Source organism: Eubalaena glacialis, chromosome 15, assembly GCF_028564815.1.
Source record: "Eubalaena glacialis isolate mEubGla1 chromosome 15, mEubGla1.1.hap2.+ XY, whole genome shotgun sequence".
Taxonomy (NCBI): Eukaryota; Metazoa; Chordata; class Mammalia; order Artiodactyla; family Balaenidae; genus Eubalaena; species Eubalaena glacialis.
In genome coordinates this window covers 68,554,388-68,567,442 of record NC_083730.1, presented here as the reverse complement: position 1 = coordinate 68,567,442, position 13,055 = coordinate 68,554,388, and the positions used below count along the sequence as shown (strand labels likewise).

At 49.2% G+C, this 13,055-nt stretch overlaps 1 pseudogene and 1 gene segment (V, D, J or C); both read left to right on the top strand.

Moving 5' to 3' along the window:
* The first annotated feature begins 558 nt into the window (after positions 1-558).
* Positions 559-1,486, top strand: LOC133075158 (immunoglobulin lambda variable 2-18-like). The segment is given in 3 exon segments: positions 559-607; positions 723-1,010; positions 1,440-1,486. Coding segments are annotated over 3 exon segments (381 nt in total).
* A 1,080-nt stretch (positions 1,487-2,566) lies between these two features.
* On the top strand, positions 2,567-9,175 carry LOC133075157 (immunoglobulin lambda variable 2-18-like; annotated as a pseudogene).
* The last annotated feature ends 3,880 nt before the right edge of the window (positions 9,176-13,055 follow it).

Below are 13,055 nucleotides of genomic sequence, written 5' to 3'. Positions count from 1 at the left end.
TAAGCCCTTTACTAGGAAGGCCAACAAGAGTCCCAGGGCTCCTCCTCCGCGGCCTGCTGAGGCAGGGGACAGGGGCAGGGGGCCCGTCCTGCTGAGGGGACAGGTTGGGGAGGGGGATGCACACCCCCAGCTCCCCTGTGGTGTCGGGAGGAGACGGGGTGGAATCGCTAAGTCACCCCAGCCCCTCGGGCGTCCGTCCTCACCTTCCACCCGCAAAACCCAAAGAGTGATTATCGGGATTATTAGCCAACGACATCTTGATTCCCATAGTGGATGACAGGGACATCCCAGGATGGCCCCACTTCTTGGGCCCTGTAATGGTCAGTGTCCTGACTAAGGACAACGTGTCACAGAGTTTTCATCCTCTCAGATGAGCCCTGCTGTCCATGGACACCTCCAGAGCCAGGTCAGAGGGGTGAGGAGAGAATGAGGAGGGGCAGGTGCAGGAAGCTGATTTGCATGGAGGCCCCTCCCTCCTCTGAGGGGGGAGAGGATAAGAGAGGTCTGGGGGAGCAGGCCCAGGGCTGGGGCTCAGAAGGCAGCGTCTGGGACGTCTCCACCATGGCCTGGGCTCTGCTCCTTGTCACCCTCCTCACTCAGGGCACAGGTGAGGCCTCCAGGGAAGGGACCCCGGTGACACCTGGCTGATCTTTGGGTCTTTGTCCTCATTGTGACCTGGGCCCCACATGGAACTGACCAGAGTGTGTTTCTCCTCTTTGCAGGGTCCTGGGCCCAGTCTGGCCTGACTCAGCCTCCCTCAGTGTCCGGGAATCCGGGACAGACAGTCACCATCTCCTGTGCTGGAACCAGCAGTGACATCGGGAAATATAATGCTGTCAGCTGGCACCAACAGCTCCCAGGCATGGCCCCCAAAACCCTGATTTATAATGTCAATAAACGGCCCTCAGGGATCCCTGACCGCTTCTCTGGGTCCAAGTCTGGCAACACGGCCTCCCTGACCATCTCTGGGCTCCAGGCTGAGGACGAGGCTGATTATTACTGTAGCTTCGGTAGTAGTAGCACTGTGCACAGTGGTCCAAGTTCATGGAGAACTGAGACCAAATCCTGCCCTGAGCTCACAGGCTCCCCGTTGCTGTGACTCTGCTGGTTGCTCATCTGCATCTGTGGTTGAAGCAACGGCAGCTGAGAGGAGATCTGAGGACCCTGCAGAGGGATGAGGACAAAGGAAACGTGTGATTTTCCTGTTTGTTGTCCCTGCTCTTTGACCTGCATCTGAGTGGGCTGAACCAGGGAGGGTTGGGGACACACTCTGGGTCTCAGAGTTGTCCCTGTCCTGGCATCGGTGAACCCTGTCCGTGGACAGCCCTGCAGGAAGACAGTCTCCCTAAACAATTCAGTCCAGAGTCTTTATGTTGCTGTTCTTTTTTGAATATGTACTTTGAATTAGTATTATTATTGTTGTTATTATTATTATCATTATGATTATGATGATTATTACTTTGGCCACACCACGAGGCTTGTGTGATGCTACTTCCCTGACCAGGGATTGATCCCGGGCCGCAACAGTGAAAGCAGGGAGTCCTAATGACTGGACCAACAGGGAATTCCCCAGAAGGTCACTTTTCTCGTGGCCTGAGGACGTGGGGAGGTGCAGGAAACTAGCAAGAAAACCCCGTCTATTGACCAGAGCAGTAACACACAGATGAACCGGGGTGAAATCTTTGATGATCAAGTTCATAACAAATGGCGCAGCCATGAGCCTAGAAAGGCCCCTTTATCACATCTGCACTCTCCACTTGTCAACCTCTTCTTAGTCAGGACACCGGCCAGTGGGCTCACGGCCTTCAGTTGTCATGTGAGAATCAGAAGCTGAGAAAGGACAGTTGTCTGCTCAGCGGGCAAAGGGGAGAGTGGGGAGGGCAGACTCGGGTTCAGGACTTGGCTCCTGCCTGGTGCCCCCGCCCCGCCATGGGTGGCCTCACACGAGTGCCCTTGGCGCTCAGTGGGGCTAGAATGGGCGGGGGGGCTAGTGGTCAAGGACCTGCTCGTGGATTCGCTGTGCAGATGCTTCAGAACAAAGAGGTGGGGGCGGGGATGGGACAAGGCTGCAGCTAGGGGTCCCACCAGCCACCCAGCAAACAGCAGGTGTTTCCTCTGATGGGCGTGACCCTTTCCCAAAGTTAGAGAACTTGGAGATGGGCATCCAACAGAGGGCGCTGTGGAGTGTCCCCTGCCCTGAGGTTCCCAGAGACACAGTCCTGTCCCAGCAGAGACACTGAAGGTCCAGGAGCTCATTGCCTGAGGGACTTCAGCTGGTCTTTCTCTCCCTGCAAACCAGCTACAAACAATTCATGCTCCTGCATATACATGTCATGCTTGTGTCAAAAGATTTTAATCCCTGAGCTATATTCTCCCCCGAAGATGCAGAAAATCTAGTGTCCAGGGCCAGGTCAAAGGGGGTGAGGAGAGAATGAGGAGGGGCAGGTGCAGGAAGCTGATTTGCATGGAGGCCCCTCCCTCCTCTGAGGGGGAGGGGATAAGAGAGGTCTGGGGGCCCAGGCCCAGGGCTGGGGGCTCAGAAGGCAGCGTCTGGGACGTCTCCACCATGGCCTGGGCTCTGCTCCTTGTCACCCTCCTCACTCAGGGCACAGGTGAGGCCTCCAGGGAAGGGACCCGGCCACACCTGGCTGATCCTTTGTGTCTTTGTCCTCAGTGTGACCTGGGCCCCCACATGGAACTGACCAGAGTGTGTTTCTCCTCTTCCCAGGGTCCTGGCCCAGTCTGGCCTGACTCAGGCTCCCTCAGTGTCCGGGAATCCGGGACAGACAGTCACCATCACCTGTGCTGGAACCAGCAGTGACATCGGAGGTTATAATCAGGTTGGATGGTACCAACAGCACCCGGGCATGGCCCCCAAAACCTTGATTTATGAGGTCAATAAACGACCCTCAGGGATCCCTGATCGCTTCTCTGGCTCCAAGTCTGGGAACACAGCCTCCCTGACCATCTCTGGGCTCCACGCTGAGGACGAGGCAGATTATTACTGTAGCTCAGGTACAAGTAGTAGCACTGTGCAAGGTGGTCCAAGTTCATGGAGAAGTTGAGACCAAAACCTGCCCTGAGCTCATAGACTCCCTGTTGCTGTGACTCTGCTGGTTGCTCATCTGCATCTGTGGTTGAAGCATCGGCAGCTGAGAGGAGATCTGAGGACCCTGCAGAGGGATGCAGACAAATGACAACGTGTGGTTTTCATGTTTGTTGTCCCTCCTCGTTGACCTGCATCTGAGTGGGCTGAGCCAGAGAGGGCTGTTCTCAGGGCTGTCTCTCTCCTGGCATCGTGAACCCTGTCCAGGGACAGCCCTGCAGGAGGATGGTCTCCTCAATACGATGGGCTCTTTGCAAAGTTTCTCCAGAATGGAAGGTGGGCTGGAGGTCGTGTCCCCCATTCCTCAGGGACGTCAAGGTCACATGTTTCCAGGAGGAGCCAGTGCAGCTTCCAGGTGGAATCCCAGCACATCTAACACCTGTGAGAATTCATTGAAAAAACAGGCTCGTGTGTCCACGGTTCAATATTACTTTCTTTTGAAACTGAAAGACAGATTTCAAATGCAATTATTTTAAATTTTAAATTATGTGAAGTCAGAAGTTTTTGTTTCTTGTTTTTCTGTTCTTTTCTTTTTTTCTTTTTTTTTTTTTTGTCCATGCCATGTGGCATGTGATATATTAGTTCCCCGACCAGGGATCACACCCACATCTCCTGCAATGAAAGCGCTAAGTCTTAACCACTAGAGCACCAGGAATCTCCCAAATTCAATATTTTAGATGAAAAACAAAGTGCATGGGTTAGATTGCTCAGGACACCTCATCGCCCCAGTAAGAAGAAGAGGAACATTTGATAGCTGTGTTTTCAGGCGTCCAGGACTGGAAAGCAGCTCTTTTTCTGTGGTTCTGGCTCCTGGCTCTCATGAAGTTGGAGTCACGTGTCAGTGGGCTGTTTTCATTAAGGTCCTCTGACTTTGGAAGACGCCTCGTATATGGCTCACTGCATGCTAGCCCTGTGCCCTCTTTTCTTGTCCAAATCATCTTTCTGCTAAATCTGAATTTAAAAAAAATTTTTTAAAGATTTTTAAAATGTGCACCATCTTTAATGTCTTTATTGAATATGTTACAATATTGCTTTTGTTTTATGTTTTGGTTTTTGGCCGTAAGGCAAATGGGATCTTAGCTCCCCGACCAGGGATCGAACCCGCATCCCCTGCATTGGAAGGCGAAGTCTCAACCACCGGCTCGACAGGGAAGTCCCTAAATCTAATTTTTTTTAACCCAGCGAATTATGCCCCCTATTTTCCAAGTCTATGCTAATCTCCATCTGAATAATCATTTGTCTTTATCACAGCAGTTTACACATGACCAGAATCTTTGGTCTTTCTATGTATATGGTCAAAGCTCAAATAGAGTGTAAAAAATATTTACCAACTTTATTTCTAAGTTCTAATTTCACTGGGATTATAGCTGCTCCCAAGTGTGCAGGGCAGGAATCAGAGTCTTTTCACTCTCCTGAAATAGCCTCTGTTATAATTTACCCTCTCTCATTATTATGGAAACAGCCGTTCTTCATTTCCATCCATCCTGTTATCCTGTTATCCCTCTCTTTTTATTCTATTGAATATATAGCTGCATTGATAATCGGTCTCACTTTTCTCTAAGAAAAGCTTTTTTAGTTTTAATGACAATGACCTGAATAAGGCTCTTCACATGTTCTCCTTCTCAGAGTCTCCGAAGGATCCAGTTTGGGGGGCATCTCCTCTTCTCTCTAAGTGTTGTTTGCATGTGTCCTGGACGAGCTGGATGGGCAGGGAGGGGGCAGGGTCTCAGCTGCATCAAACAGCCTGAGAGGGTCTTTGTTCCGATACTGGCTCTGTCTTTTTCTTCCCACTTTCTTTGTTCAAAGATTCCAGGTGAGTGTTTCTACCACATCCAAGGCTTCAAGAGTAGGTTTTCACCTTATACTTGCAGTTTCTCATGAAAATTTCCTCCATGTCTGAGTCCTGGTCTATGTAGCTAAGGAGGGGGAAAGTAGTCATGTCTCTTTCAGTGTATTTTGCACAATTCCTTTTATTATGAAATGCAGCATTCCTGAAGAAGAATGTGTGGAAATGCACACTCACAATTTAAGGAAGAATAATAAACAGAAACCACATAACCCCAGATGAAATCTACCCCCCAAACACATCTGTCTACCCCACTCCCCGATTAGCTGGTTTGCTGACTTCAGGGTTAATCATTCCATGGCCTTTCTTTACATTCCTGCCCCAGCCTTCCTAGGTATGCATCCCCCAAACAACATAGTTTGAAACAGTGGGTACAAGCATCCAACCCGCTGAGTGAGGAAAGGGTAGTGTGTCTACAGGTGAGGCCCCAAGAGACATGGACCCTGACAGAGGCTCAGCTTGGTCCTGGGCGGAGCTTCCCTGGATTTCCTGGAGCCCGTCCTGAAGATGGCAGACAGGGTCCCAGAGGAAAGACAAGGAACCCTAGAGTCAGGCATCTGGCCTTGTGGGATGTGGGCAGGTCCTGGATCTCTAGGGGGAATATTGTCAGGGGATCAGCTGCCCCACATATCCTGCTATTCAGCGGGACGTGGACTCCAGGAGCTGTCTGAGATCACTTCACTGGGAGGAAGCGAGAGAGATTGTTCCTGGCTGATCAAGACCCTAGAAAATGGATCATGTCAAGACAAGCCTAGTCCAGACATAAAGTACAAATCAGAATCTGGGCGACACGCATCCAACCTTACAGGATGGTGTCAGGTATGTCAGCACCTGGATGATGTCAGCTTCCTTGTAGGTGAATATTTCTGCCGGTTGCCCATTGGAGAAAGGCCTCCATGGGAGATGGCCATTCCAGAGAGGTGGGCAGAGGCTACAAAACTCTGGAGGCACACAGGCTTCTCTTCCTGATCCCCACAGAGTCAGCTCTGCCGTGCCCCCTTATTCAGGACATGTGGTTTACCCTTTCCCTAGAACAAATCTGTGCACAGGGGTTAGTGGGCAGTGGTCTACCAGCCTCACGACTAAAAGGAGAGAGAATCTGGAGATCTACCTGCTTCTGTAAGGACTCACACTCATTATAATTGTTAAGTTACCTCAGCTTATCACGACGATACTCACCACTGATCACGACCTAAGGAATGACAGGTCTACTTAGCACCACTGCAGACCTGGGACTGGCCTTTCTCAGGAGGAAGTCGGCTAACACTTGTCGACATGCATCTTGGCTTCCATATTTGTGCTTCTCTGTACTCCTATGTTCTTTGGTCTCTTCCTGAACTCTGATATATGGCTCTGACTATCAGTATTGTTTGACTTGGGTTTAAAAGAAACAATCATAGTTGTGCATTCGTTCCACGTCACCCATAATGACCAGAGTGAAGAACTCTGGGACAGGCGTTTGTGTTGTGAGGCTGGGGAGAGGGAGAGAGAGGAGGAAACATTGTGGTAGAATCCGCAGGGAACTGGTTTTTCTTTTTTTTTTGACCCCACCGAGTGGCATGTGGGATCTTAGTTCCCCGACCAGGGATGGAAACTGTGCCCCCTGCATTGGAAGCATGACGTCTTAACCACTGGACCACCAGGGAAGTCCCAGAACTATTTCTTTAGCTGACATTTTCCTAACATACCAATAGTCAATCAACCTGAAGAGGGGTCTGAAAAATTGTCCACACCTCAAGATTTCGTTACCATGAAACTTGATGCGGTTGCCTTCACATTTCTACACCCTGGGGCTTGTCAAGATTCTGGATGTGAGGGTTTCCCTGTGTCTCTCTGTCTCCTCTCCTTTGGGAACTCCAATTATTTGTGTATTAGGTCAATTGAAGTCCCACAATTTGTGGATACTACTTCATTCTTTTAAATTCATATTCCCGCCTTATGTTGAACAAGGGACTGTTTCCATTGCATGACTTCAAGTCAGAAATCTTTCGTTATCCAATGCTCTGTCTGTCATTAATCCCATCTGCTGTAATTTTCTCTGTAGTAGCTTCACTGTGTTTTTTTCCACCTTCCATTGCTTAGCTGAGACTTTCTTTTTTAAAAAATTTTTATTGGAATATAGTAGATTTACACTGTTGTGTTAGTTTCTGCTGTACAGCAAATTGAATCAGTTATACATATACATATATCACTCTTTTTTAGATTTTTCTCCCATATATTGGCTGACACTCTCTACCTCTCTGTTGACTTCAGTAGGTTCTGTCCTTATTTCTTGCATCATTTTTAACAAACTGGTTGAATATCTTTGTGACATAATTCCAGCAGATCTGTGAGACACGCTCTGCTAACTTTCCCTTCCATACAGTTGAGATGTTCTGGTTTTCCATATGCCCAGTGATTTCAGTCTATCCTGGTGTGTTCAATATTTTGTGGTGAAACTATGGGTCTTTAAATCCTATGTTGGTATTTTGGTTTAATCAGACTCTCTGCCCGGTTGAGTCCAGGTGGTTGATTCCATCCAGCTTTTTGTGAACTGTGCTTTCCATGTCAGTTCATTTACACAAACTTGGACCTGCTCTTCGGACACATCCTGCAATGAGCTGCACAGCGGCCAGACTGGGAACTGGGTTGTTTTCTGTCCCTCAGGTTCCAGGGCCTCGGTTGGCACCATCTGCAGCCACCAGGGGGCAGCAAGGGCCAGGATTTGGGGAAGGTACCTGTGGCTTATATTGTCCTGTATGAAGTTTCAAGAGCTTCTTCCTGCGTAACCCCTCTTATGTCCCAAAGCATGTGTGCCCCAAGAAATCATCTTCCAAAGTGCTAATAAATGGCCCAGGGCTCAGGCTTGGGCCTCAGACTCAGAGCACTTCGGAGACAGAGGCTGGAGGGGAATCCGAGGACCCTCCCAACTGAGGGGCATGAGAGGGAGTTGGGGGTGGGGGAGGGATGTATTGGGAGTTTGGGACCAGCAGATACAAACTACTATATATAGGATGGATAGACAACAAGGTCCTACGGTATAGTACAGGAAACTGTATTCAATATCCTCTGATAAACCATAATGGAAAAGAATAAGAAACAGAATGTATACATAAATGAATAAGTGAGTCACTTTGCTGTACAGCAGAGATTCACACAACATTGTAATTCAACTATACTTCAATAGAATTTGTTTTGTTTCTTTTTTCTCTTTTTATTAATTTTCAAAAATTCTTTAGTTGCGCCACGCGACATGCAGCAACTTAGTCCACCGACCGTTGATCAAACCCACTCCGCCTGCAGTGGAAGCGCGGAGCCTTAACCACTGGACCGCCAGGGAAGTCCCTTCAATAAATATTTTTAAAACAGAAGTAGTTGAAGGGATACTGGTACCCAGCTTTGCCTTTAACTCTCAGAAAGCGGGGCAGTTGGATCTTTCAGCCACCTGGGCTCAGGGCCTCTCCTTTGTCCCAAGAGCACAGAGGGGACCTTCTGGGATTCCTCCCCCAGGAACCACGATGACTCTCACACCAGGAGAGACGGGAAACCCCATGCTGGATTCCTTTCCACATCCTGTCATGGACTCGTTCTGTCCTCACGCACCATGTGAAGGAGTTAATTCTCCAATAATCTCTGCTGTCCAGGGATGCAGAAGAATCTAGAACAAACCGTGTCAGAGGGGGTGAGCAGAGGTGGGGAGGAGGGGCAGGTGCAGGCAGCAGATTTGCATGGAGGCCCCTCCCTCCTCTGAGGGGGAGGGGATAAGAGAGGTCTGGGGGAGCAGGCCCAGGGCTGGGGGCTCAGAAGGCAGAGACTAGCGTGTCTCCACCATGGCCTGGGCTCTGCTCCTTGTCACCCTCCTCACTCAGGGCACAGGTGAGGCCTCCAGGGAAGGGACCCCGGCGACACCTGGCTGATCTTTGTGTCTTTGTCCTCAGTGTGACCTGGGCCCCACATGGAACTGACCAGAGTGTGTTTCTCCTCTTCCCAGGGTCCTGGCCCAGTCTGGCCTGACTCAGCCTCCCTCAGTGTCCGGGAATCCGGGACAGACAGTCACCATCTCCTGTGCTGGAACCAGCAGTGACATCGGGGGTTATAACTATGTCGGCTGGTACCAACAGCGCCCAGGCACGGCCCCCAAAACCTTGATTTATGGTGTCAATAAACGACCGTCAGGGATCCCTGATCGCTTCTCTGGCTCCAAGTCTGGGAACACGGCCTCCCTGACCATCTCTGGGCTCTAGGCTGAGGACGAGGCCGATTATTACTGTAGCTCACGTAGAAGTGGTAACACTGTGCACAGTGGTCCAAGTTCATTGGGAAGTGAGACCAAATCCTGCCCTGAGCTCACAGGCTCTCCGTTGCTGTGACTCTGCTGGTTGCTCATCTGCATCTGTGGTTGAAGCATCGGCAGCTGAGAGGAGATCTGAGGACCCTGCAGAGGGATGAGGACAAAGGAAACGTGTGATTTTCCTGTTTGTTGTCCCTGCTCTTTGACCTGCATCTGAGTGGGCTGAACCAGGGAGGGTTGGGGACACACTCTGGGTCTCAGAGTTGTCCCTGTCCTGGCATCGGTGAACCCTGTCCGTGGACAGCCCTACAGGAAGACAGCCTCCCAATACGATGGGCTCTTTGCAACGTGGCTCCAGTATGGAGGGTGGGTTGGAGGGTATGCCCTCCCTTCCTCAGTGATGTCAAGGTCACATGTTTCCATGAAGAGCCAATGCAGCTTCCAGGTGGAATCCCAGCATATCTAACACCTGTGAGAATTCATTGAAAAACAGGCGTGAGTGTCCTGGCTTCAATATTAAATTTTCTTGAACCTGAAAGACAGTTTTCAAATGGAAACATTACTAAAATTTTAATTATGTGAATTCAATAGTTAAAAAAAAATTTTTTTTTTATGTTTTGTTTTGGTTTTTGTTGTGTTTTCTGTGGCCATGCCACGCACCTTGTGGGATCTATGTTACCTGACCAGGGATCGGAACTTCACCCCCTGCAATGTAAGTGCTAAGTCTCAACCCCTGGACCGCCAGGGATATCCCCAATTCAATAGTTTAGACGAAAAAGTACGTTGGTTGGATTCCTCAGGACACATCATCCCCACAGTAACAAGTGAAGTGGAACATTTGATAACTGTGTGTTCAGGCGTCCAGGACTGGAGAGCAGCTCTTTCTTGTGGTCCTGGCTCCTGGCTCTCATGAAGTTGGAGTCACGTGTCAATCGGGCTGTTTTCACATGTCAATCGGTCCTCTAACTTTGGAAGACCCGTCGTATGTGGCTCACTCTATGCCGGTTCTGGGCACGCTTTTCTTGTCTAATTCATCTTCCTGATAAACCTGATTTTTTTTTAACCCCACCAATTAGGCCCCTTATTTTCCAAGTCTATGTTAGTCTCAATCTGTGTATTCATTTGTCTTTATCACAGCATTTTACAAATGACCAGAGTCTTTGGTCTTTCTATCTATATCATCAGAGCTCAAGTAGAGCGTAGAAAATATTGACCAACTTTATTTCTAAGTTCTACTTTCATTGGGATTATAGCTGCTAATAAGTGTGCAATGCGGGAATCAGAGTGTTTTCACTCTCCTGAAATAGCCTCTGTTATGATTTCTACCCTCCACCATTATTATGGAAACAGCCATTCCTCCTTTGCATCTGTCCTGTTATCCTGTTATTTCTTTCTTCTTTTTTTTCTATTAAACATGTAGCTGCATTTATAATCAGTCTTACATTTTTCAAAGTAAGACTTTTTCTTTTAATGAGAATGACCCGAATATGGCTCTCCACATGTTCAGAAGTCACATTCTACAAAGTAGACTGAGCTGTGATATCAAATATTCCCCTGAATATAATAACCCTGAGCTTGCAGTTTAAACAATCCAGTGTGGGTACTTGTAGGCAGATGTGTGTGTTTGTGCCTGACAATCAGAGCAAAGGTCACCTTGTGTCCACACACGGACCCCTCCCCACTCCCGTCCTCACTGCAGGTACTAACAGCTCTGTCACTGAGCAGGATATGGATGAGTTTTCAAAAGAGCACGATGGGATACACACTGAATCTAGAGGATCATTGATTCCCTTCTGTTTGATGAGAAAACTTCTGGAGAAGTTTTGACCCAATATTTTAGGTGGATTTGGAAACATATGTTTGACTAAGAAAAAAGGTACTTTCTATCATAGATGATATTTTGATTCTCGGAATCTCAATGAAATGAAAATCTCGGGACACAGAGCAACAGACTCAAGTCAAGAGCATCTCTTGCCATTTTGTGCCCCGTCCAATGTGATGCCCAAACATTGTTCCAGACAGCATGTGGGACCCTGCTCTGGACTGAAGGTGTGTCTTGTTTTGTATCCATATCCCGGAAGTGGGAACAGGAGCCCTTGCTCAGGTTTGGGGGCGGGGTGGACAGAGAGGAAATTTCCTAAGAGTTCACAGTGAATGAAGGGTCAAGGGATAGCCGATGGGTTACGTTTTCTGGAGCAGAGATGAAGAATCTCTGAAAATTCAATTAAATTTTTAAAAAATCTCCTTACTCTTTGCTGTTGTAATATGTGCAAGGCAGAATACGACTCATGGGAAATCTACTAAGGATTCACCATCAAAAGTGGGTAAACAATAACTTTCCTGCAGGTGGTTTGCTTTGGTTATTTTCCCACTGCAAACGTATGGCATATTTAAAGGATAAACCAAGAAGGAAGCAGTGGACATTAGCCTGTGTTATGGAGAAAGAAGGTCTGGACTATTTGTGCATTTTCTCCTTAAGGAGGACAAAACATGTGCTGACTGGCAGAGGACTCCCTCCTGCTATGTGGGATCCCTCCTCATGGAGGCTGGGTGGCAGCCTGAGGCTCTTGTGGGAGCTCTGGCAGCTCTTAAGATCCACGAGGCAGAGGCTCCAGACCAGCTTCTGGGTGGGGGGGAGCGAGTATGGCTGCAACTGGGGTCCCTGCCTTCGGATCAAGGAGCCACAGAGAGAAACCAGCAGGGGTGTAGACAGGAGCTTACACTGAAAGTCTGGAGAGCAGGAGTTCCAAGTGTGGACCTGATAATTCTCTCACTGGAGCTTGTTCCAAGGGTGGTGGGGAGGTGTGGGGAGTTTCCAGTGCTCGTGACTTACTGCTTCCCTGGGTGGTCCTGGGCTGTCCAGGGAGGGGTGAAGTTTAGTGCAGACCCTGATTCCCATGATGACTTTTACCCCCCGCGTGCAGACGGCAGGAGATGGAGGGAAACCCTAGACCCTGGGTTTGCTGCTTGTTTTCTCAGATCATCCTGTGTCGAGTGTCCCCAAGACCACAGGCAACTACTTTTGTCATTAAGAAGACCCACAAGACTCAGTAGAGAGGTGTCCTGGTGGCTGTGATTTCCTTCAGTGAAGGGAGACCGAGCAAAATCAGCAAAGGGCTTGGTGGATGAGGTGAAATCTGAGGAAACGAGGATAAACTTCCAGGAGACCTTTCCCAGGGTCAGGCTTCATCACCAGAGTTAAATGGTGACAACCTGTGTGAAGAATTGTGCCCCAGGGAGCCTCATCAGACCCCCAAGACTCTTACTGGAGTCTGGTCTCCTAGGCATCCTGTGCCTGGCATCTACGGAAATTCCAGATTCCCGCTGGGGAGCAGGTCAGGGGTTCAGAGTAAACCATAAGGTTGCAGGAAAGTGGAGACTCAGGGGGTCATTCTTCTTGGGGAATAGCCTAAACCTTCCTGAAATCTAATCACAAGACACAAACCCAGGGCGAGTGTTGTGGGCAGGTCTATGTAAGGACATTAGTCTCAGGCTGTGGGGTAACTCTGACGTGCACAAATCCTATGTGTATTCCTGTGCCTGAGTTCAGGCCCTGGATCCAAGGGAAACCCAACATCTCCCATCAGGCCCAGGTTATGCTCTATCGCAGGATGTGCTCTGTTTCTGTGAAGAAACACACACACAGCCCCACACAAATACAGACAGACAGACACACACACACACACACCCCCCCAGCACCATCACTCCTGGGTCCCCTCCACAGTACCCAGGAAAGAAGCAGGAATCTGTTCTGTGGGGACCTGGAGCTCCTTCTGCATCACCCCCGGGGCCCTGTGCCCAGAGGCAGGAGCATAAACCCTGGGATGCAAAGG